This window comes from Amblyraja radiata, chromosome 14 (assembly GCF_010909765.2).
Source record: "Amblyraja radiata isolate CabotCenter1 chromosome 14, sAmbRad1.1.pri, whole genome shotgun sequence".
Classification (NCBI taxonomy): Eukaryota; Metazoa; Chordata; class Chondrichthyes; order Rajiformes; family Rajidae; genus Amblyraja; species Amblyraja radiata.
In genome coordinates, this window is record NC_045969.1 from 4,979,475 (window position 1) to 5,005,191 (window position 25,717).

The 25,717-nt window shown below is 46.3% G+C and overlaps 1 protein-coding gene across 6 annotated transcripts in view; it reads left to right on the plus strand.

Annotated features, from left to right (window-relative positions):
• Window positions 1–4,243: 4,243 nt before the first annotated feature.
• Window positions 4,244–25,717, plus strand: part of LOC116980302 (amyloid beta precursor protein) — a 162,366-nt gene continuing 140,892 nt past the window's right edge. For 2 of the 6 annotated variants that reach the window (XM_033032388.1, XM_033032393.1), the window contains exon 1: window positions 4,356–4,672. In XM_033032388.1, the coding sequence (XP_032888279.1) occupies window positions 4,589–4,672 (84 nt within the window). In that variant the 5' untranslated portion in view covers window positions 4,356–4,588. Of the gene's footprint in view, window positions 4,673–25,717 lie in introns of all 6 variants that reach the window. The other 4 variants (XM_033032390.1, XM_033032389.1, XM_033032392.1 and 1 more) reach the window with 4 other exon arrangements.

Genomic DNA, 25,717 nt, shown 5'->3' on the forward strand with positions numbered 1-25,717 from the left:
TGTCGTTGTGTCCTTGGGCAAGACACTTCACCCACCTTTGCCTGTGTGTGAATGTGTGTGAATGTGTGTGAGTGATTGGTGGTGGTCGGAGGGGCCGTAGGCGCAGATTGGCAGCCACGCTTCCGTCAGTCTGCCCCAGGGCAGCTGTGGCTACAGAAGTAGCTTACCACCACCGAGTGTGACTGAGGAGTGAATGAATAAGGCGCTATATAAATCCCATCCATTATTATTATTATTATTATTTGAAGTTAGAGAAATCAAAATTCATACCGCTGGGGTGTAAGCTGCCCAAGCGAAATATGAAGTGCTGTTCCTCCAATTTGCGCTGGGCCTCACTCTGACAGTGGAGGAGGCCCAGGACAGAAAGGTCAGTGTGGGAATGGGAGGGGGAGATCACTTAGGTTAAGGGGGACTGAGCAGAGGTGTTCAGCGAAACGATCGCCGAGCCTGCACTTGGTCTCGCTCTAGTTTCTTCAGTATCCTCAGTTGATCTTTCAATAATGCTCAAGCACATATTATAGTTCAACAGCACATATTCCTACAGATTTATACCATGAACAACTTTAGTGAAGGTTGGAGTTACGATGAGGTAAAATGTGAGATTGTTCACATTAGTAGTTTTGAACAGGAACATAGAACAATTTTTAAACCGTGAACCACTGGTAAATGTTAAAGTACAGGGTCATTCGATGAGGAGAGGGAGGGGGAAGACAAGAGTGCTTTATTGTAAGAGGGATGCAGTACAGAACTAGAGAACTCTTGTTGAACAAAAGATAGACACGAAAAAGCCGGAGTAACTCAGCGGGTCAGTAACTCAACATCTCTGGAGAAAAGGACTAGGTAGTGTTTTTGGGTTGGGACCCTTCGTCAGACTGAGAGTCAGGGGACAGCGAAACGAGATATAGACGATAATAAAGAGAGATGTAGAACAAATTAATGAAAGATATGCAAAAAAGTAACTGTGATAAAGGAAACGGTTAGCTGTGGGCTAGGTGAAAACGAGTTGCAGACAATGAGATTCACCAGGACTATAGTGAAACTGGGAGAACGACTAGGGTAGGTTTTATGTAACAATATTGGCAGTCAGCCAAGGAGCCGCAGTACCTCGAGCACTGGGGAGTGGCGCTGTAGCTGTCATCCCAGCCTCCATCCAGAGCTGGACAGGAGCTGCAGTAACTCGTCCGAGCCTGGGGGCGGCGCTGATCAAGGCAGACTGGAATGAGCTGCAGTACCTGCTCCCAGCCAGGGGGCGGCGCTGCAGCTGTCATCCCAACCGAAGCCTGTAAGAAGCTGCATTACCTCCTGCCATCCAGAGAGCGCTGCAGTTGTCAAACCCGCCAGGAGCTGCAGTACCTCCCTCCGAGTTGGGCGGCGCTGCAGTTGTCAAACCAGCTCCATTGATACAGACGGGAATGGGCTGCAGTACCTCCACCGTGCAGGGGAGGCGCTGCAGCTCTCTCCATTGATACCGACTGTAGACAGACACAAAAAGAGAAGGATTGGGTGACGTTTCGGGTCAAGACCCATCTTCAGACTCAGAATCACGGGAAAGGGAAACGAGAGATATAGACGATAATGTGGAGCGATACAGTCACCCATTCCTTCTCTCCAGAGATGCTGTCTGTCCCGCTGAGTTACTCCGGCTTTTTGAGTCTATCTTCAGTTTTTACCAGCATCTGCAGTTCAAGTTCAAGTGTTCAAGTGAGTTTATTGTCATGTGTCCCTGTATAGGACAATGAAATTCTTGCTTTGCTTAAGCACACAGAAAATAGTAGGCATTTACTACAAAACAGATAAATGTGTCCATATACCATGATATAAATATATACACACATGAATAAATAAACTGGTAGTGCAAATAACATAAAGTGGTTGCTAATAATCAGAGTTTTGTCCGAGCCAGGTTTAATAGCCTGATGGCTGAGGGGAAGTAGCTATTCCTGAACCTGGTTGTTGCAGTCTTCAGGCTCCTGTACCTTCTACCTGAAGGTAGCAGGGAGATGAGTGTGTGGCCAGGATGGTGTGGGTCTTTGATGATACTGCCAGCCTTTTTGAGGCATCGACTGCGATAAATCCCCTCGATGGAAGGAAGGTCAGAGCCGATGATGGACTGGGCAGTGTTTACTACTTTTTGTAGTCTTTTCCTCTCCAGGGCGCTCAAATTGCCGAACCAAGCCACGATGCAACCGGTCAGCATGCTCTCGACTGTGCACCTGTAGAAGTTAGAGAGAGTCTTCCTTGACAATCCGACTCTCCGTAATCTTCTCAGGAAGTAGAGGCGCTGATGAGCTTTTTTGATAATTGCGTTAGTGTTCTCGGACCAGGAAAGATCTTCAGAGATGTGCACCCCCAGGAATTTGAAGTTCTTGACCCTTTCAACCATCGACCCGTTGATATAAATGGTGCTGTGGGTCCCCCTCCTACTCCTTCCAAAGTCCACAATCAGTTCCTTGGTTTTGCTGGTGTTCAGGGCCAGGTTATTGCGCTGGCACCATATGGACAGTTGCTCGATCTCTCTTCTGTACTCTGACTCATCCCCATCAGTGATACGCCCCACAATAGTGGTGTCGTCAGCGAACTTGATGATGGAGTTCGCACTGTGGTTCGCTACGCAGTCATGGGTATAGAGTGAGTACAGCAGGGGGCTGAGCACGCAGCCTTGAGGTGCTCCCGTGCTGATTGTTATTGAGGCTGACACATTTCCACCAATACGAACAGACTGTGGTCTGTGGACGAGGAAGTCGAGGATCCAGTTGCAGAGGGATGCGCAGAGACCCAGTTCTGCGAGTTTGGTAACCAGTTTGGAGGGGATGATTGTGTTAAATGCCGAGCTGTAATCAATGAATAACAGCCTGACATATGAGTTTTTGTTGTCCAAGTGGTCCAGTGCGGAGTGGAGGGCCAGCGAGATCGCATCCACCGTTGATCTGTTGTGGCGGTACGCGAACTGCAGTGGGTCCAGGTTTTTGTCGATGTAGGAGTTGATTTGCTCCATGATCAACCTCTCAAAGCACTTCATCACCACCGGCGTTAGTGCCACTGGTCGATAGTCATTGAGGCACGTCACCTTACTCTTCTTGGTTCCTTCCTATACTTAATACTTAACGCTGTTGGAGCCCAGAAGATAGACACAAAATATTGGAGTAACTCAGCGGGACAGGCAGCATCCCAGGATTAAGACAGGCTGGAATGAGCTGCAGTACATCCTCCGGGCACAGCGGCGCTGATTAAGGCGGACTGTAACGAGCTGCAGTATATCCTCCAGACTGCGGCGTGGCGCTGATTAAGACAGACTAGAAGGAGCTGCAGTACCACCTCCAGACCGGCAAGGGAAGGACGGCGGCGCTGCAGCTGTCATCCCAGCTCAATTAGTATCTTTGATTAATACTGGCTGCAATGAGCTGTAGTACCTCCTCCAGAACGGCGGCGCTGCAGCGCCGGGTTGTTATGAGCTGCAGTACCTCCTCCAGACATGCCGTGGAAGACAGCGGCGCTGCAGGGCCGGGTTATAATGAGCTGCAATACCTCCTCCAGACTTGCGGTGGATGACAGCGGCGCTGCAGAGCCGGGTTGTAATGAGCTGCAGTACCTCCTCCAGCATGCAGTGGAGGACGGCGGCGCTGCAGGGCCGGGTTAATACTGACTGCAATGAGCTGCAGTACCTCCTCCAGGACGGCGGCGCTGCAGCGCAGAGTTGTAATGAGCTGCAGTACCTCCTCGAGGCATGCGGTGGATGACAGCGGCGCTACAGGGCCGGGTTGTAATGAGCTGCAGTACCTCCTCCAGGACAGCGGCGCTGCAGGGCCGGGTTGTAATGAGCTGCAATACCTCCTCCAGGACAGCGGCGCTGCAGGGCCGGGTTATTACGAGCTGCAGTACCTCCTCCAGACATGCGGTGGATGACAGCGGCGCTGCAGAGCCGGGTTGGAATGAGCTGTAGTACCTCCTCCAGGACGGCGGCGCTGCAGGGCCGGGTTGTGATGAGCTGCAGTACCTCCTCCAGGCCGGCAGGGGAGGACGGTGGCGCTGCAGGGCGGCCGGGTGCTCGCTCCTCCTCCTCCTCAGACAGACAGACAGACGGCGGGTCGGGGCGGGGCTAGTCGGGGCGGGGCGGGGCTGGGCGGGGCGGGGCGGGGCTAGTCGGGTCGGGGCGGGGCGGGGCGGGGCGGGGCGGGGCGGGGCGAGTCGGGGCGGGGCGGGGCTAGTCGGGTCGGGGCGGGGCTAGTCGGGTCGGGGCGGGGCTAGTCGGGTCGGGTCGGGGCGGGGCTGGTCGGGGCGGGGCTAGTCGGGGCGGGGCGGGGCGGTGCCGGGGGACGAGGAGGACGGTCTGGGCCTTCAGCACTAGGTGGCGGTGGCGGTGCCGGGGCCTGGGCCACACAACCCTCCCCCCCCCCCCCCTCTAGCTCCAGTCGCTCGCTCGCTGGGTCGGAGGGAGTTACAGCCGGTGACAGCGGAGCCTCAGCTCACACACGATAGAAACCTCTCTCTGTCTCTCCTCACCCACACACACACCCACCGCCCGCCCGCCCGCCTCACTACCTCGTCGTCGGAGGAGCCGAGCGGACGTGATCCCGCCGCCACCACCACGATGATAATGATGATGATGAAGATGGTGCTGATGCCGGCGGCTCTCGCCCTCCTCGTCCTCGCCCCGCTCTGCCCGGCTCTGGAGGTAACGGACGGTCGGGGGTGAGGGTGGTGGGTGGGGGGGATGGGGGGGAGGGTAGAGATAGAGGGGGGAGAGAGGGGGTAGAGATAGAGGGAGGGGGGTGGGGAGAGGGAAGGTGAAGGGGGTAGAGATAGAGGGGGGGAGGTGGAGAATGGGGGGGGGAGAGTAGGGGGAAAAGACGAGAGAGTGGAGGTGGGAGAGAGGGGGTAGGGGGTAGAGAAGGGGTGGGGGGAGATGGGGGAGGTAGAGAGGAGGGAGAAGAGAAGAGGGGAGGGGGGGGCGGGGTGGGGGAAGGGTCTACAGCCTGGGGATGTGGGGGGGGAGAGAGTCTGGAATGGGGGGGGGTGTTAAGGGGAGATGGGGGGGGGATACGGATCCCGGGGATGGGGTTGGGGGGGGGTCTGTATTTGAGGTGGGGGGGGGGGGACAGTGGATCAGCGGGGTGTGAGAGAGGGAGGAAGATTTTCATTCCCAGGTAGGAGGTGGGGAAAAGGAGGGGGAGTTCGGATCCCGGGGGGGGGGGGGGGGGAGTTCGGATCCCGGGGGGGGGGGGGAGGTGAGTCCGGGTCCCGGGGGAGAGAGGAGGGGGCGAGATGTGTGTGGGGGTGAGGGGAGTATAATTGCCCTGGGCTTGGTGTGGAGGGGGTGGGTGAGGGGAGGGGTGTGTTGGGGTCTTGTTGGGCAGGGGGGGGGGCAGTATGGAGAACTCCAATGCGCCCCTCCCCACCCCACCCCCCCCCTGGGGAGGGGGGGTTTGGGTCCATTGGGGGGGGGGGGGGGAGGTTGGGTGGCTCATTGATGCTCACGGTTGGGTTGGGTGGGAAACTACAGGTATCCTTTGGGTTGGGATGGGGGGGGCACACTCCCCCATTCGTGGCGACCACCCTCCCCCATTCGTGGCGACCACCCTCCTGCTCTCCCCATTGGGAAGGGTTGTGTTCCTTTAGGGAGAGGGGCGTGTGTGTGTGGGGGGGGAGAGGTTGGCTACTCGGTGGAGGGGGGGGGGGTCTCTCGGTTGTGTCTCGGAGGGTGGTCAGTGTCCTGCGATTAGCTGGGGGTGTATTGGGTGGGATCTCTCATTGTATCCCATTGGGAGGGGGGGGGGGGGAGAGAGGGACGAGTCTCTGTTTTATGCGGAATTCTCAATGGAGGGGGTGGGGGTTAGAGAGACAGAAAATGCCCCTGAAGAGAAGACACCATGTGCTGGGATCCCAGTGATGGGGGTGGGGGCTGCGGTTGACTTCCTGTGGGTTAGATTTGAATGGTGGTGGGGTAGAATCACTGATCTGGGTTCCCGATTGAGAGAGGGGTGGGATGATAGTTGTGAAGGGAAGGGCTGGGGTCCCTTGGGGAAGGTTGGGTGCCTTGGGATGCGGGGGTGGTAGAATCTGTCCTTGGTTAACTATGGGTGGGATGTTGGGTCTCCATATTGGGGGGGGGGCGAGGGGAAGGGCGCGTACCTGCCCTGGGCTTTCTGTGATTTGGAGAGTTTTGGTGTGAAAGTGCGAGTACAAAGGGTCACTTTGCTAAGCTAAGATGTCCGGGGGGAGGGACAGCCTCCAGTCCAGGGTTCATGGAGGGAGGGGGGAATTTGGCCTCCATAGAGAGAGGGGGGGGGGGTGAGAAACGATCATGGGTGGGCGGGGGAGGGGGTAAGATGAGGAGTGGATTCCCTGCGATGTGGGCTTGGGGAGGAGAAATGGGATCAACTGTACTAGCCTCCCGGTTGGGGTGGGGTGCCCTGGGTCAACCAGAGGGAAGGGGACCTGCTCTGGGCTCCTGGGATAGAGATAGAGATAGAGAGAGAGAGAGAGAGAGATGGGGGGCTGAACTGGGGTCTCGGAAAAAGCTGCTGCCCATTTTAGGGAGAGGGTGTCTGATTTGTGTTTTTAAAAAATGCGTTGAAGTTAGGTGACCGAAAACGTGGGGGGTGAACACCTGATTCTTTTGGGTGGGGAAGGGGGGTGAGATTGGGGAAGGGGCCTGAGTCGCAGGTTGCTCTTACTGATAGTGGGGGTGGGGGGAGGATATAAAGGTGAAACGGGAGGTGGGTGGAGGTTGAGGGTCTTTGTGGTGAGGGGAGGGGTTGTGACTGCACCTCCAACCTTAAGCCTCCCGCATTGATCCTTGCGCGTACATGGGATCGGGGCAAATCTTTCCCCCCCCCCCGGGTTTATGTGAAGTCTGGGTGCAACCTCTCCACGAATCTCCCAATTCTCATTTACCGAGCGTCCCCCTGCCTCTGCTTGCTCCTCACTCTCTCTCGCTCTGATCTCCCTCCTTCCCGACTAATTCGCAGTCCCGGTTCCTGCGTGTTCTTTGTTTGGCTTTCTCCAGCTTCCTCTCGGTCTGTGTGTGCCGTGGCATTCAGATGCTCTGCAGCAGGAACATTTCCCCCAATCTGCCGCTCACTGGATTCAATGCCTCTCTTTGCCCTTATGCCATGCCTTAATTTCTCTCTTCCTTTACAAGCCCCCTCCGCCCTACTCACGTTTTTTTTTTGGAATAAATCTATTAAATCAGGTAGTGGCTCCTATAAAGATGGCGCCTCTGCAGTGCGCAAATATCCCTTCCTTGCCCGGCCTTGTGTGCATCAAGATCTTTAGTAACGCTTTAAAAAAAATCACAAAAGTAAATGTAAACTAATTTATCAGCTTCATTACTTTATAACATGCAAAGGGCGTTGTTGCAGTTAAAAACACAGGGTCCGTGTCATTGCATTATATCTTAAAAATGTATGGAAAGAGAGGGGGAAAAAAAGTCTTTTTTTTTTAAATGCCAGCAAAATGGAATTGCCAGACGCAAACTGTTTGAATCTTGACTCTTGTCCAGGACTAGAGATTTCTACATACCATCTCCTACATTTTTATTTAACTTTCCGATCATTCATTCCCCCTCCCCGCATTTCTTAACGTTCAGCCCCTATCGTGTTTTCATTATCTGACTTTAGCAGGTTTATTATTTATGTCTGAGCTCTCTGTCGCACAATTTTTGGCTGTTTTCCCATTTTTCTATTTGTCTGTCTGGGTTTTTGTTCTCGTCCTTATCCTTTTTTCTATTTTGTCCCATTGTATTTACCTTTCTCAGGTTGCCCAGTGTGTTGCTGTAATTTGAGCAGCTTGCTTTTGACAGCCAGCTAATATCATTCGAGCAATATATATTGTATATGCAGCATATTGATTGTGTACACGATGAGTTAGTAACCACTGACTTTTGTAGTTTGTTTCAAGCGGGGGCTAGTACTTCATTTCCTAATTAATTATAAATTGTCCCCGATAGGGTATTTTAAGTTTTTACGGGTAATGGTAAATTCCACTGGATCGCTTGTATTTATTTTATTTGTACAGCTGTATGGTGACCACAAATTTCACTGTACCAATTGGTGCATGTGGCAATTAATGTCTCTTGTCTTGTCTCTTGTATTCCAGTGAAGACAATCTAAATCTCTAACCTGCCGTCATGTTTGTTTGTGTTCATCTTTCTTCTGTGTGATGAACACAGCTTTAATTGTTAATTGATACTGCTTTGTGATTTAAACGTTGATTTTAATATGGATGTAGAAGGGGAATAAAGCCGTATGAAATGTTGCCCTTTACTGCATTCTTGTAATGATCTTCCCTGATATATTTTAAAAAAAAGACAGCCTGAAGTGGTGAAGTTGGACTGTGCTATGAGGAAGTCATTGGGTGGGTCACGTTGAGCCAGGTCTTTGTCGAATGGCTGCACTTCTTATCATAAATCCTGTGTGTGGACTGATTCCAATGCGCATTCTGCAGTTTCAAGGTTTAGGCTGATTAGGATTGTGGAAAACAAAGGGCTACCATTATTTGTGGACAATGGTATTTTGTCAACTTTGAAATGAAACATTTTTATTGAGGGCTGGGTTGGCTAAAACTATTTGCTGATGATTTGCACTGTTTGTGCAAGGATAGGTGCGTAGCTTCACCTCGGAGGCCACCTGTGTGTGTTTACACTGCCTCTTCCCCCCCTTCCTTAGAGGCTGCACCATCAGTAAGTCAACTCCAAAGTTTGATGTATTATCAAAGATTGGGTAGTTTACACCCCAGCGGTATGAACATTGACTTCTCCAATTTCAGGTAGTCCTTGCTTTCTCCCTCTTTCCCCTCCCCTTCCCAGCTCTCCCACAGCCCATTGTCTCCGCATCTTCCTTTCTTCTTTCCACCCCCCCACCCCATCATCAGTCTGAAGAAGTGTCTCGACCCGAAACATCACCTATTCCTTCCCTCCATAGATGCTGCCTCACCCGCTGAGTTTCTCCAGTATTTTTGTCCACCTCCAAAGTTTGATGTGTAGAGAGGAACTGCAGATGCTGATTTAAAACGAAGACAGACACAAGAAGCTGGAGTAATTCAGCGGGTCAGGCAGCATCCCTGGAGACGAGGAATAGGAGAAGTTTCGGGTTGCGACCGTTCGCCAGACTGTATGTACTTCAGAAAGCATGATCCTTAGCTGAGAAAATATTTGTGTACAAAATGCAATCTGCTGTTGTTTGAAAGCCCCATACGCCTTGGAGACACAAGTGACTGCAGATGCTGGAATCTTGTGCAAAAAAATAAAGTGCCGGAGGAACTCAGAGGGTCAAGCAGTACCTGTGGGGGTGATGGGCGCGCTGGATCATTGTTGCACCATCAATCAAGAATGCCTAGCGCTCCATTGCCCTCGATTCAGTCTGTCTGATCATCTGTTGGTGCAGCTTCTGCTGTCTCACGGACACGGACTGAAATAGACAATAGGTGCAGGAGTAGGCCATTCGGCCCTTCAAGCCAGCACCGCCATTCACCGTGATCATGGCTGATCATCCACAATCAGTATGCCGTTCCTGCCTTCTCCCCATATCCCCATGACTCCGCTATCTTTATGTCTGAAGAAGGGTTTCGGCCTGAAACGTTGCCTATTTCCTTCACTCCACAGATGCTGCCGCACCCGCTGAGTTTCTCCAGCATTTTTGTCCACCTCCGCTATCTTTAAGAGCTCTACCTAACTCTCTCCTGAAAGCATCCAGTGAATCAGCCTCCACTGCCCTCTGAGGCAGGGAATTCCACAGATTCACAACTCACTGGGTGAAAAAGTTTTTCCTCATCTCCGTTCTAAATGGCCTACCCCTAATTCTTAAACTGTGGCCCCTGGTTCTGGATTCCCCCAACATCAGGAACATGTTTCCTGCCTCTAGCATGTCCAATCCCTTATTAATCTGATATGTTTTAATAAGATACCCTCTCATCCTTCTAAACTCCAGTCCATACAAGCCCAGCTGCCAACATATGAAAGTCCCACCATCCCGGGAATTGACCTCGTGAACCTACACTGCACTCCCTCAATAGCAAGAATGCGAGGCACCAACAAAGACAGTAATGCAGCAGTGCTCTATGGTGAGCAGGAGTTGAGTCGGTGGACTAGAGCATGATCAAAATTTCTCCATTTAACTCGAACGTCAGTATTTTAATTTAAAAAACGGCTGGACAACTGTAGACATAAAATGCTAGAGTAACACAGCAGGTCAGGCAGCATCTCTGGAGAATATGGATAGGTGACATTTTGAGTTGGGACCCTTTTTCAGACTGATAGTAAGAGGGAGAAAGCTGGAAGAGAGGTGGGCATAAAGCCTGGCAAATGATAGGTGGATTCAGGTGAGGGAGGATTTTTGATTGCCAAGATGGCTGGACGGGGCCAAAGATGAAAAGACAAAGTCTGAGATAAGAAACTGGTTTCATTTGGCATCATGTTTGGCACATGTCATGTGCCCAAGGGCCTAAACCTGTGCTGTGCTGTTTTGTGTTCAAACAGCTGACGAGGAACTAGAGCACTGGCTGTTAATGGGACATCTTAATGAAATTGGATGAGAAAGAGGCATAAAAGAGGAAGGAAAATGAAGGAGTTTACCTGAAGTTGGAGAATTCAAAGTTGCAAAAGGTTGCAAAGTGCCTAGACATGGAGATGTGTTCTAGTTTGCATTGAGCCTTGCTGCAACAGTGATGGAGTCCACTGGCAGGCAGGTTAGAATGGGTGCGGGATTGAGAATTAATGTGGCATGCAGCAGGAAGCGAGCTTGGGGTTCCCCAACACTTGTTTATACTTTTGTTTGAGGCGCAGAAACATCTCCACTGCCCCCCCCAATAGAAGAACAATAGAGGGAGGGGGTGTGTAGGAAGGAACTGCAGATGCTGGTTTAAACCGAAGATAGACACAAAAAGCTGGAGTATCTCAGCGGGACAGGCAGCATCTCTGGAGAGAAGGAATGGGTGACGTTTCTGGTCGAGACCCTTCTTCAGACTGTGGAAGGGTCTCTACCCAAAACGTCACCCATCCTTTCTCAACAATTGGGGGGGGGGGGACAAGGATTGGTTATTAAAGAACATACCGAGGAACATTTTTGTTGTGAACCATCAGAATTCTGCTGTAAGAGTGATTTTGAGAAATGGAAGGGAAGGTGGAGCGAAGGGCATGGTTGGAAGAGACATTCTTCTGAGTGATGGAGTAGGTGCAAGGGACCGTTTGATCTATTTTTGCTCTGTTCTTATAGTTATGGCCCATTGCCTTCGATTCCATCTTAGTGATGCTATTAAAAAAGCAGCCCTCTGTGATGGTGCTCGGGACAAGAGCTATCAGAATTTTGCTCATAGCCATTTAGCCATCCGAGAAAATGATGCAATTTGTTTTGCAGCCAATGAGATGCCTTTTGAAGTATATCTATTGCTTCAACATGGGAAATGTAGCAGTCAATGGGTGAAAATGCCCACGTTTGCCTTGGGATCAAATAATCAGCCTTTAGTGATGTCGATTGAAGGATAAATACTGGACTGGGATGCTTCCTCTGCTTCTGAAAAATAGTGCCTTGGGATTATTTGTGTGCAGAGGGGAGGACAAGTGACGCTCTGATTAAATATCTCATCAGAAAGCCGGCCTCTCTTACATTGCAGTGTCAACCTAGATTTGTGCTCAACTCTCTGGAGTGAATTGTTCCAACCTACCAACTTGAAAAGTGGAAATATTGCAAATGAACCGCAGCTGACACTTGGCCGAAATAATAGGTTTATCTCCTCCATGCCTCGTTGGTCCGTAAGAGTGACAAGTAAGGAGCTGGATGGGTAGCTCATGAGAAATTAATTGAAGAACAAAATTTAATCTAAATGTGGAAAAAGGTTGGACATTGGGAATAGCACGAGAAATCTCCGAGGAGATTCAAATCACGTCCGCAAAGCAATTAAACCCAAATATACAATTTGGGTTTCTTTAAATAGACCTCGGGAACATTTTCTGACTAAACTGAACATTCAAGGCAGCAATAAACAATCTGGAGGAATTGAGAGGGTTAAGCAACGTCTGTGGAGGTGGCAGGGAGAAGAGATGGTCGATGGTTTAGGTCAAAACTTTGCCTCGGACAGCAGTCTAGTTGAGAGAAATATTCATGTATTTAGTCATAATCAGAAAGCACACAAACAGGCCTGTTGGCCCAATTTCACGTCATGTGGGGCAGAATGAGGTCATATCTTCCCCTCTCAACCCCATTCTTCTGCCTTCTCCCATAACCACTGACACTCGTACCAATCAAGCACCTATCAATCTCCACCTTAAAAGTATCCAGTGACACAGTCTTCTGTGGCAATGAATTGCAGATTCATCACCCTCCGACTAACGAGATTCCTTCTCTTCTCCTTTCTACATATCCATCCTTTTATTCTGTTCTGGTCCTAGACTCTCCCACTAGTGGAAATGCTCTTTCCACATCCACTCTATCCAGGCCATGCTGATTAAGATGCCCCCATCTACGCTAGCCCACCTGCCCACGTTTGGCTCGTATCTCTCTAAACTGTCTCTATCCATGTACCTGTCCAAATGTCTTTTTAAATGTTATTATAGCACGTGCCTGAACTGCCTCCCATGGCAGCTCGTTCCATACACCCACCGCACTGTGTGCGGAAAAAGTTGCCCCACAGGATCCTGTGGTCGACCTTTCTCTCCCTCCTTGAACTTGTCCTGTATTTTTGGTCCTCTACATTGGGTAAAATACACCGTGCGTTCACTATTCCTCTCACTTATTTCAATATGTTATTGACAGCGATCCCTAGGTCCCTTCTATTGTTCTGAAGGTTTTTATTTTGTCCATCGGTTGCTGATAATGGAGCCACTCTCCAGTATGCCCAGAGATGGACAGCTGATGTCACCTTGCCCCTCATTTGTGTGACATGGGGTGAGGGAGAGGGGGGTGGTCAAATGCACTTTGAATGCATGGGTGAAATAAGATATACAGAGATTATCTCTTTTTTTCAATACATTTTTATTAGAGGCATCTGCATATCATAATCTCTGTTTTTAACCTAGATCCCCATTAAAGAATTATCTTACCCCATTCTAAAATTTCCCTCCATGCCAAATCTGTAATTTCTCTGCTCCACCTTTAAGGTACCTGTATTTTGAAATATTTTTTTGGTTCGCTGGGTTAATTACTTGGCATGATTATCATGTTTTCAAACCTTTCCCCGCTCTTCAATGGCCATGCTTCAGGAGGTTAAATTTGAGTGGCTAGTGTGTGGGGAAAATGTGCCCCTTTCTTCACATCCACTAACTTCTGCACCTTCATATCAACTGTTGGGAAAGCGGTTGCTGGGGATTAGATGGGTGCAGCTGTTTTATTGGTATTTGAGGCTATTTCAGGAATGTTTGTTTCATTATAATATATCACAAAGTAAGTGATGGTGATACCATGTGCAAAAGGTACGTGAAAGCGAGTGGCGCAGGCTGGTAGAGCTGCTGCCTCCCAGCGCCAGAGAACTGGGTGCAACCATGACATCGGGTGCTGCCTGTGTGGAATTTGCACGTTCTCCTTGCGTGATCGCGCAGGTTGCCTCCGGGTGCTCCATTTCCACCCCCCCCCCCTATTTCCAAAGATGTGCAGGTTTATAGGTTCCTTGGCCTCTGTAATTGGCCTCGTGTATAGAGAGTGGAAGAGAAAATGGGATAGAAACATAGAAAATAGGTGCAGGAGTAGGCCGTTCGGCCCTTCGAGCCTGCACCGCCATTCAATATGATCATGCTGATTATCCAGCTCAGTATCCTGTACCTGCCTTCTCTCCATACCCCCTGATACCTTTAGCCACAAGGGCCACATCTAACTCCCTCTTAAATATAGCCAATGAACTGGCCTCAACTACCTCCTGTGGCAGGGAATTCCAGAGATTCACCACTCTCTGTGTGAAAAATGTTTTTCTCATCTTGGTCCTAAAAGATTTCCCCCTTGTCCTTAAACTGTGACCCCCTTGTTCTGGACTTCCCCAACATCAGGAACAATCTTCCTGCATCTAGCCAGTCCAACACCTTAAGAAATTTGTAAGTTTCTATAAGATCCCCCCCTCAATCTTCTAAATTCTAGCGAGTACAGGCCGAGTCTATCCAGTCTTAACATATCCAGTGTGAAAGGATGATTGAAGGTTGGTGTAGACTCAGTGGGTTGAAGGTCTAGTTCCCATGTGGTATTTCTAAAACTAAATACAGGTACAAGTAATATTTGCCCATTGTATCTAATGGGAACATCATACTGTTGAAGCAACAAACAGTAATGGCTCGGGACTTTATCTCCATTATGTTGTCACGCAGTTCTAAAATGACTGGACTGCAAATCAAAACTCCTCCAATAAAACAACCTAGTTATATTGTAATTTATATGTAATTGAAACATTCAAAGAGCAGAACAGTCTCCTTGCTGCAGTGTTGCCAATGTGATTACATGAATTGGGTCTCACAATGATTATTCACAAACATTATTGCAATATGGTCATGCAATTGGTTTGTTGGTGCTGAATTTTGGGATTGTGGAGAGCAGAGGGCCCTTTATCTAACTGCACTTATGTGATATAATTGGAAAAACATGTCTGTACTCTTGCTAGGCTGCAGTTGAAACTGATGTGAAATTCTCCCCATTTTTTTGAAGTTTGCCATAGTAGCATTACATTGAATGTTAACGAAGTTAGATTATCTGTGGTCTAATAGAATTGCAGAACGGGTCAATGGTTTACTTTTGTATCCCCAGTCCATCTCCTTGAACAGTTTCCTTTTCCTGAAGAAGTGTCTTGAGCCGAAACGTCACCCATTCCTTCTCTCCGGAGATGCTGCCTGTCCCGCTGAGTTACTCCAGCATTTTGCGTCTATCTTCCTTTTCCTGTAAACCACCTCTTGTTGCGGGCACAGTCTAATATTAATTATTGATTCGTTTTTGCTAAAATCTGCAGTGTAAATGGTTTCTGGGGGTGACTCCCAGTCAAAGAATTTATTTGTCACGCCCTGTTGTTCATCTTCCCAATGTGAATTGTTGCCGAATATACTGAATTTATCTTCTTCTACTTCTTCTTCTTGCGTATGGCGTGCACAGCCTAAAGTTTTAAGACAACTTGTTCTATTTGATTGTGTACACCAGGTTGATTGCATTTGTCGAAACAGGGCGGACCACATGATGGTTGCAATCTTCCACCCCAACTGAATGCAGAAAATAATTAAAAGATGCAGAAAATATTTGAAAGATGCTAGTACAAACCTTTTGCATTGGATAAGATCCTAACCAGATAGAAGGAGTGTTATCCAGCCACAATTCCTATGGGGGGGGGTCAAGGATATAATGACAAAGTGCATCAAGATTGGAATAAAAGTCAAGCTAAGTCAAGTACTATCGATTAAGCGATTACTTTAAACAGTATTTCAATTTTATGCATGTGTTTACGCTTAACAGTTACATTTGGTAAATTTAAACATTTATGTGGGTCCTTGCCAACAAGTTCTCAGTGGCCCACTTGCAATAGTTGTACTGGTGCCTGGTACTAATGGTAACCAAGCTAATCTACAGGTTGTCAGTTTAAAATGGGACTTTACTCCTCCAGTTGCAGATATCACAACGCTATCAGCAAAGTTTGGTCATCCTCTGAAAACTAAAATTGCTTTAGATCAATGCTCTACTCTTTTGTGTAGATGAGTGCCAAGTTCCAACCACCCCCTCCATTTTTCCCATAACTGCAGGGAACATTCAGCTACTTTGTCAAATCACTAGACCATTTTAGATACTAAATTACAGCAGTGATAACAGAGTCACCGCCAATTCTTCGCAGCAGTTAAATTGTGCACTGTGTACAGTACTCTGTATGATATCTTTTAACGAGTATTAAGAAACCTTGGTGTTCAAGGCCGTGGCGTCTGAGATATGCAGCACCGAAACAGGCCCTTCGGCCCAGCTCGTACATGCTGAGGATAAACACCAATTGTTGGAGTAACTCAGCTGGCCAGGCAGCATCTCTGGAGAAAATGGATAGGTGACGTTTTGTGTCAATGATACTTTATTGTCACACGTACCGAGGTACAGCGGAATGCTTTGTTTTACGCACAGCCCAGTAAAATCATATAGCAGACCTCACATGGGCCGGAAGCCTTCATCGATATTGTTCCCGATGTTGGGGAAGTCCAGAACAAGGTGTCACAGTTTAAGGATAAGGGGGAAGTCTTTTAGGACCTAGATGAGAAAAACATTTTTCACACAGAGAGTGGTGAATCTCTGGAATTCTCTGCCACAGAAGCTAGTTGAGGCCAGTTCATTGGCTATATTTAAGAGGGAGTTAGATTTGGCCCTTGTGGCTAAGGGGATCAGGGGGTATGGAGAGAAGGCAGGTACAGGATACTGAGCTGGATGATCAGCCATGATCATATTGAATGGCGGTGCAGGCTCGAAGGGCCGAATGGCCTACTCCTGCACCTATTTTCTATGTTTCTATCCATGCTGACCAAGTTGTCTAAGTGAGCTACTCTGCTCAAGGGCCCCATATCCCTCCAAACCTTCCTTATCCGTGCACTGTGGTTTGTAAGTCGTAACGTTCGCTCTTACTATATTTAATACACTTTATAAATGTGTTTAGCCTGACTGCATTTCGGCTCAATGCATCTTTAAGTATTTTTAGTCCCTTCTCGGTGTTTCAGACCAATTTAGGATCTGAATGTCAGGATCATATTATCAAACTTTGAGCTAATTTTAAATGTTGTTCAAAATAAAAGTACAGGAGACTGCATTGATGTTGGTTAACGAGCCCTTTTGAATTCTTGTCAGGGCAGAAGGGTTTTATTTTGTCATTTTCAATAGTAAATTCCCCACCAAACCTCTAATACAGTACCAGTATTGTAAGATTGATTGCAATAGCTGTATCGAGAGGAACAATTAGGTTGTTATAAAGCACTTTGGTTTGTACCTTTTAATATCCTCAGCCCTTTCCAGGAGATGTATTACCAACCGTGGATAAGTAAATCAGTGAGTTGAGATAGTCACTGAGCTGGCCTGCTTTTGATCTAATGGATTGCTTTAAAAAAATCTGAAAAGCTTGGTGTTACCCCCAACAGCTCCATATTTCAAATTAATGATTTGATGCATTGGGGGAAGAATTTTGTTACAGTTGGCAATATGTCCTAATATGTCCTGATAACAACATCAGGACAGACAATCCTGCTTTTGGAGAGCTGCCATTGGAATCATTAGCTAATTAAACATCCAGGATTCCACTCGAGCTGGGCGTTAGGAGTGAACATCCTTCACTTCCTTTTTACCATAATTTCCTGCTTCACCCCAATTATTGGCATGGAGCCATGCAGCAGGGAAACGGAGACGCTTCGGCCCAACTTGCCCTTGCCGACAAGATGCCAATCTACACGTCATGGACAACTTGTCCTAGATTGAGAATCCTTCTCCAAAATGTGTCTTTCTTTGATATTTGTTAGGACATGAATCATGAATTGGGCTCTTAAATTGCTATTCCACTCAGCAAATGCTTCCATTTTGATCTCTGCCATCCATAAAGCAGTTTTCTCTCTCATCTTGTTCACATATTGTATCACATTATTATTCCATTAAAATTGCAAACTGCTACCCCCCCCCCCCCCCCCCCCCCCCCCCCCCCCCCCCCGTTGATGGAAATACATGTTATCAATCACTAAAATAAATTGTTTTTTCTCATAAGATAGACAAAATGCTGGAGTAACTCAGCAGGTCGGGCAGCATATCTGGAGAAGAGGAATAGATGACGTTTCAGCATTTCGGGTGGCGTTACTCCAACAGTTTGTGTATCTTCAGTCTAAACCAGCATCTGCAGTTCCTTGCTCGATCTGAAGAAGAGACTCGACCCGAAACGTCGCCCATTCCTTCTCTCCAGAGATGCTGCTGCCTGTCCCGCTGAATTACTCCAGCATTTTGTGTCTGTCTTCTGTCCCTTCTTACACATTGTATTTGCCTTGTTGTACTTTTAGCAATCAGTGTATAGACTATGTCTGAGTTAGACGTTTCGTTTGAGATTGACTTTTACAAATATCTCTTTGCTTGCCTGTGGCAATAAAATAGGCGTTTGTCATAAATAATGCAAATTGGATATAATTCTGCCGATGTGCATCTTAATTAACATTTGTGTTATAGTTGCATGTCAAAGTGTCTACTTTGATTTCCTGCATCACTGTAGCATGCTTAATTTTATTTTTTCTAAATTATGCCAATCATTGATGGCTAAAACAAAATGTACTTGCTGGTTGAGTGCTTTTGCTTAACTTCCACCTTTTTAAAAACCTAGGCATGTTCCAAGGTCACCAAGGGTTAAATATGAAACGTTTCTGAATAGCAATTCTCAGGATACTCATGTAATTGGAGCCTAAGAAAATGCCCTCTATTGTGTGGCCTGTTGTACTGTGATATGCAACTAGCAAAAAGGATACCTGTACATTAATAAAGGAGTGAAACAGTGATTGAATTACAGTGTCATTTTGTTTGCCAAGACTCACTGGGAGTGCAATAGCGCATTCATTGTTGTATTGAACAAGATTTTTTTAAATGTGCATTTCAGCTTTGGAAGAAACGTAACAATTTGTTGCATCTATTGCTTCGATTTCATTCCTGCAGACAATTTGTACTTTGTTCTCGTTTGGGTGCATATTTGTCAAATCTCTGACAATAATTTCAAACACTAAAAATGAAGTTTTAAGCTTAAGTTGAGCATCAGCCCTTCTAACCTAGAGGTGCAGAAGTGTGAAAACGCACACCTCCAGATTCAGGACAGTTTCTTCCCAGCTGTTGTCAGGCATCCTATCAATAGCTGTAGAGCAGTCCTAAGCTACTATCTACCTCACTGGAGACCGTCAGACTATCTTTAATCAGACTTTACTGGACTTTATCTCGCTCTAAGCGTTATTTCCATTTTCATGTATCTACGCTGTGGATGGCTCAATTGTAATCATGTATTGTCTTTCTGATGACTGCCTAGCACGCAACAAAAGCTTTTCACTGTACCTCTGTACATGTCAGAATAGATTAAACTTGAGCAAAACAGATACGCTGTCCTTATAATGTTATAACTACCAACACTTGATTTTTATGAGAAGACATCTTGCAGTCCTCTTCAAAAATTACTTGTAGACACAAAGAATTCATTGAATGATTAGAATTGTTGTAAGATGCGCACTTTACACATGCTTTTGTTCGGGGATTTTTGTATCGTTTTTTTTTGTGCTTTGTCGTGTTTTAATTAAACAAATCAAACAAAATTGAATAAGTGAAGAGATCAGATTGTGAACTATAAAATTCAAGTAAAATGAAAAATGTTTAAACTTTTAAGAAAACTTTCTTAGGCTAATCATTGATTCTTTACAAATCTATATTTTTGTGCTGGAGAACTAGTGGAAGACATGGAATGGAATGGAATGCCTTTTATTGTCATTCAAACAGACAAGGTTTGAACAAAATTTCATTCCTACAGTCATGACATTACAAAAAAAAAAACCAAGACACGCACTTAACACAATTTACACAGACATTACCAAAGTTTGGAAAAAGATATGTTTGCTGCCTTAACATTTGCCTGGGGAATGGAGGAGTTACGCAAGTTTGATGTGGGGATAATGTGTAATTCGAAGAAAAGTTAATCAGAGGGGATTAATTTTAAAAGTCGATACGTTAATTTTACGAACGGTGATAAACCCAATGAGAAAAGTATTTGACCGTATTTCGACGGTCTTCGTTTTCTTTGTGGCTTCAGCTGATATATCTAAAATATTTTGCTGCCTTTCATACCTGGGCAGTACTGCAGTCAGCGCACTGCTGGCACAGATCGACCTCGGTGGCATGGAGTTTATAATCTCTCTTTGTGGCTTCCTCCATTTCCTTCCACATTGGAAAAGGCGCGTAATTGTTCAATTTGTAGGACAACCTTCATACCCTTTATTCTCTTAACATATTAAACGTCTAACTGTGCAATAAAGTATTCAGCTGAGCATTCGGTTTCGGTGAGATCACTTCTCAACCATCTAACCCTTGTGAGTGCAGATCAGTCTAGAACCCCTTCCTCTCAGAATGAAATTAAACTGCACTATCTCCATGTTCAAGAAGGAACTGCGGATGCTGGAAAATCGAAGGTAGACAAAAATGCTGGAGAAACTCAGTGGGTGCGGCAGCATCTATGGAGCGAAGGAAATAGGCAACGTTTCGGGCCGAAACGTTGCCTATTTCCTTCGCTCCATAGATGCTGCCGCACCCGCGGAGTTTCTCCAGCATTTTTGTCTGCCCTCTCTCCGTGGGGGTAGATTCTTTAAAATATGGTGGTCTTAACATAGAAAATAGGTGCAGGAGTAGGCCATTCGGCCCTTCGAGCCTGCACCGCCATTCAATATGATCATGGCTGATCGTCCAACTCAGTATCCTGTACCGGCCTTCTCTCCATACCCCCTGATCCCTTTAACCACAAGGGCCACATTAAGATACTGAGGTCACGCTGAACCCATGTACAATCTGCCAGATTGCCTTTTGTTCCCCAAGCCCTTTGCAATAAAGGGCAGTGCGTCATTTGCTTTCCTAATAGCTTATTGTGGCAGCGTTTGCTCATGAGTTGGCACACCAAGATCCCTTTATTGTTTCTAAGATTCAAACTTCTTTTGTTCAATCAAAGTGAAAACCTCCATTTGCCACACCCTTTGTCCATCCATTGTAAATCTCGGCTTCCGCTTTGCAGTTACTTTCCCAGCTATGGTTGTATTGTCTGCAAACTTGGCAAAGAATCTGCCAGCCTGAGAGTGACCTGTTTAGCCCTTGTTTTCAGTTCCCTGCCAATCCTCTCTAATGCTAATCTGCAAACCCTTATTTAATGCATTAACATTTTATTTGAAAATCCTGACATACTGCTTCCAGTGGTTGTCCTTGTCTGCCCTGCTATTTGCACCCTCCAATTTTCCGAAAACACCATATTCGCAACTGAAAATTGTCAACTTCGTAGGAATTTAGACTGATGCTTGAACAGCCAGATTAGTACAGACACCATGCTGGATTCTTGCGTAGAATACAGTGCTGGAATAACTCAATGGGTCAGGCAGCATCTCTGGAGGACATGGTTAGGCAATGCTTCAGGTTGGGACAATCAGGATTAGCGTAGATTGGCATGATAGTCAGTGCAGACTTTGTGAGCCACAGGGCCTTCTGTCCTATACTGTTCTATGTTCTCAAGGATGCTGTAATCACAGTGATTCTTGTGTTTTGTTGAGAAGGGGCTATGCTTCCTAGTTTTCTCCTCTCCATCGATGTTGCACCAACTTCAAGAGTTCAATAGAGTTTTATTGTCATGTGTCCATGATAGGACAATGAATTTCTCTCTTTGCTTTACCAACTTCCACCAACTTTAACATTTCCCCAGCTAACCAGCTATACAGAAGTCTGAGGAGCAGAATTAGGCCATTCGGCCCAACAAGTCTACTCTGATCTACCTTTCCCGCTCAATCTCATTCTCCTGTCTTCTCCCCATAGCCATATCTTCACATATATTCATGAGTCTGAAGAAGGGGCCCGACCTGAAACGTCACCGATCCTTTATCTTCAGAGATGCTGCCTGCCCCGCTGAGTGACTCCAGTACTTTGTGTCTACCAAAGATCTTAGAGCAGAGGCTCTAAGATCTTTGGTGTCTACTGTTCACACTAGGTGTTGATCCTCATGTTGAGGATAAATTAATTGTCTTTTAGAGCCTACAACCATTGAACCTGCTCCACAATTCACTGACCAAATGTTGACTTTAACACCTCTTTCCTACTCTCTCCATATCCCTTGACTCCCTTTGTTGTTCAGGGTAGACAAAAATGCTGGAGAAACTCAGCGGGTGAGGCAGCATCTGTGGAGCGAAGGAAATGGGCAACGTTTCGACCCGAAACGTTGCCTATCTCCCTCGCTCCACAGATGCTGCCTCACCTGCTGAGTTTCTCCAGCATTTTTGTCTACCTTTGATTTTCCAGCATCTGCAGTTCCTTCCTAAACCCTTCATTGTTCAGATGTGTATTGGCCTCTGTCCAGAATACATGCAACGGTGACCTCTGAGGGCTGTCTCATTATTCTGAAAAAGTGTCTCAGGTTCGGAATACCTCACCAGGGAAAAATTCTCCCGTCATTCATTCAGTCAATAATCATCAATAGGATCTAAACTATTTTCCCTGACGTCTTATATTATGCTAACAGACTTGTGGTTCCCTGTTTCTCCTCTATCCTTCTGAATAGGGGATCACTGCAACCTACTCTTCCAGGAGTTTACACTGGCGGTTTTGCTATTTCTATGTCCCATTATTTATTTTTTTTCCTCAGCAATTATTAATCACTATACCACCTCAATCTTTGTCCATTGAATACCTTTTTATTTTTTATTTTAATGTCTTTTGAAAACATGAGCTATTCAGTGACACAGTGCTGGAGTAACTCAGCGGGTCAGGCAGCATCTCTGACCAGCATCTGCAGTTCCTTCTAATTGGAGATATTTAGTGCCTCTGCCAATTCCTTATTTTCCTCTGGCTCAATTGCGAAGGAACCAACATTTACCTTTGCTTCTTTTAGTCATGCAGCACTGACACAGGCCCTTCGGCCCATCTTTCCCATGCCAACCGAGATGCTTCATCCAGACTAATCCCATCTGTCCACGTTTGGCCCATATCCCTCTCAACCTTTCCTATCCATGGTTTTATGTACTTGTAGAGTGTCTCGCTGTTTGTAGATTTCTTGCTAGCTTGTACTTTTATTTTGCCATACCAATTCTTTCCAGTCTTTTACTTGGTTTCTCTGGAAAGATCATATTAACTATGGAGTGAAATAGTTCTTTAAATGTCTGCCGCAATTAAACCACATTGATAATCATTTAAATCCAGTTTCTCTGTCTGTCTGCCCCCTCGCCCCTGTCACCCACGTGATTGCCTTCCTTTAATTGCGTTCCACCAGCCCGGCGTGAGGGCCTGAACATCGGGCCAACCGGGGCGGCGACTGCGGGTGCTAGGAAGGCCTCGACCACGAGTGAACATCTGGGAAGAACAGAGGGGAGGCTGGCTGGACTATGGTGCCTTCCTCACCTTGGTGCCACTGTGTTATGTTGTGTCGTGGACTTTCAGTGTTTGTGCTTTTTAAAAAATTCTATTTTATTTTTAATATGTTTTATTATTTATTATTATTTATTTATTTTTATTATACTGCCTGTAAGGGAAATTCATTTTGTTGTCTCTAACTGAGACAATGACATTAAATTTGAATACAATACAATACAATACAATACAATACAATTAAGCTTATGACTAGTGTTGGACTTTGTCACATACAAGCTTCCTGTCACAGGAAGAAACTGGTTCTCCTGAATCACATGCTTGGTCTGGCAATAGTGTCATCCTGTTATACAAAGCAAATGGAAACAATCTGGCTCCAGCAATGGCAGGCTTGCTGCACTGTTAAATTTCACTAGGTGTATGAGTCGCGTGCTTGCCTCAAGATCACTGCTTATCTAAAGCTGAAATTTGAACATATGTACAATCTAAGGCTCTATAAACAGTTGGACAGGTACATGGAAAGGACAGGTTTGGGGGGTTATGAACCAAGCGCAGGCAAGTGGGATTAGGGTCGTTGGGACATTGTTGTCCAGTGCGGGTGAGTTGGGCCGAAGGGCCTGTTTCCACACTATTAATCTATGACTATCCTTTTTCTAAATTTATTTTTAGTTATTAAACCTTCATAACTTTTGTAATATTCCACTGATCGGAACAAAACCTGGTGCGCTTGTTGCACAGGGGAATGGTGAATGAGGTGGCGATGATATCATGGCGATATAGGGTACAGTTTTTGCGCAAATTTAAAAACACCGCCAAGATGAGATTTTTAATAATGGTATAGATTTTTTAGATTTTGTTACAGTTGTATTAATCACTAATGAATAAGCTCTGCGTTTAAGATTGTTTCCTAAGGTCCACGGTTTTCAAATATTGTGCTTTTTTTAATCACGATCGCTACCTTCGTTTTAAAGATATTAATTACACCTATGATGGCAAAGGAAAGATATGTGAGCTAAGGGAGGGGATTGTGAGGAAATGGAGTGGGTGTAATCATACTTCCGGCATTGAGCCAACATGGGTAAGATGAGACACATGCCCTCCTAACCTGAACAGTACTGTGCACTGGGTAGACACAAAATGCTGGAGTAACTCAGCAGGTCAGGCAGCATCAAATGTCACCCATTCCTTCTCTCCAGAGATGCTGCCTGACCCGCTGAGTTACTCCATCATTTTGTGTCTACCTTCGATTTAAACCAGCATCTGCAGTTCTTCCTTACTACATAGAGTACTGAGTACTGTGCCTTACCTTGGTCCTTTGTTGTGTTAATTTTTTCCATGATTTTTTAAAATAGGTTCTTGGATTGTGACTGATAGAAACATAGAAAATAGGTGCAGGAGAAGGCCATTCGGCCCTTCAAGCTAGCACCGCCATTCATTGTGATCATGGCTGATCGTCCCCAATCAATAACCCGTGCCTGCCTTCTCCCCATATCCCTTGATTCCACTAGCCCCTAGAGCTCTATCTAACTCTCTCTTTAATCCATCCAGTGATTTGGCCTCCACTGCCCTCTGTGGCAGGGAATTCCACAAATTCACAACCATCTGGGTGAAAACGTTTTTTCTCACCTCAGTCTTAAATGGCCTCCCCTTTATTCTAAGACTGTGGCCCCTGGTTCTGGACTTGCCCAACATTGGGGGAAATTTTTCCTGCATCTACCTTGTCCAGTCCTTTTATAATGTTATATGTTTCTATAAGATATCCCCTCATCCTTCTAAACTCCAGTGAATACAAGCCTAGTCTTTTCAATCTTTCCTCATATGACAGTCCCGCCATCCCAGGGATCAATCTCGTGAACCTACGCTGCACTGCCTCAATCACAAGAATGTCCTTCCTCAAATTAGGAGACCAAAACTGTATGCAATACTCCAGATGTGGTCTCACCAGAGCCCTGTACAACTGCAGAAGAAGTTCGACTGTTCGACTGCAGAAGGAAAAATCTGTTTCAGTAAATTTTTGATCCAAACATTCAAAATCGTAAAATTGCAATTGAAGAATGCATTGTGATTTATATTTCCGATTTGCATTAGTTTGTCATGTTCACCTGGGTGCATGAAGCTCAAGTAAACAGTATAATAAAGTGATGATAAAAACACAACAATCAATACACCATTGAGGGCAAAAAACAGTGCAAAATCTGAGTAGTGCATTAGTGGAATAACCAAATTGGTTAGTTAAGGGTATGTGGCAGCACCTCCATAAATGGTGAATGTGAAAGAGATGAATAGTTCAGTTTAACTTCAGTGGGGAAGAAGCTAAGTCTGACTATCTGAGCTTCTAAGCTCCTGTATCTCCCAGAAGCTAGAGGAGAGAAAAAGGCACGGCCAGGGTGACGAGCATCTTTGATAACGCATCCTGCGTTCCCGATGCGACGCTCCATGAAGATGGATGAAAGTAACTGCCCAGTCCATCACGTGACCGTATGCTTACCACTCACTGCGGTTCAGCCCGTCACAAGTAGAGCAGTTGCCACACCAGCTGAGATGCATCCCTCGAGAATATTTCTTATAGTGCATCTACAGAAGCTCTAATCCTCACAAGTGCCAAATCTCCTCAGACGCCTTAGAAAGTACATACATCGATGTGTTTTCTTGATCATTTGATCTCTTCATCTTTGTAGATTAAGATGCAGGCAAAA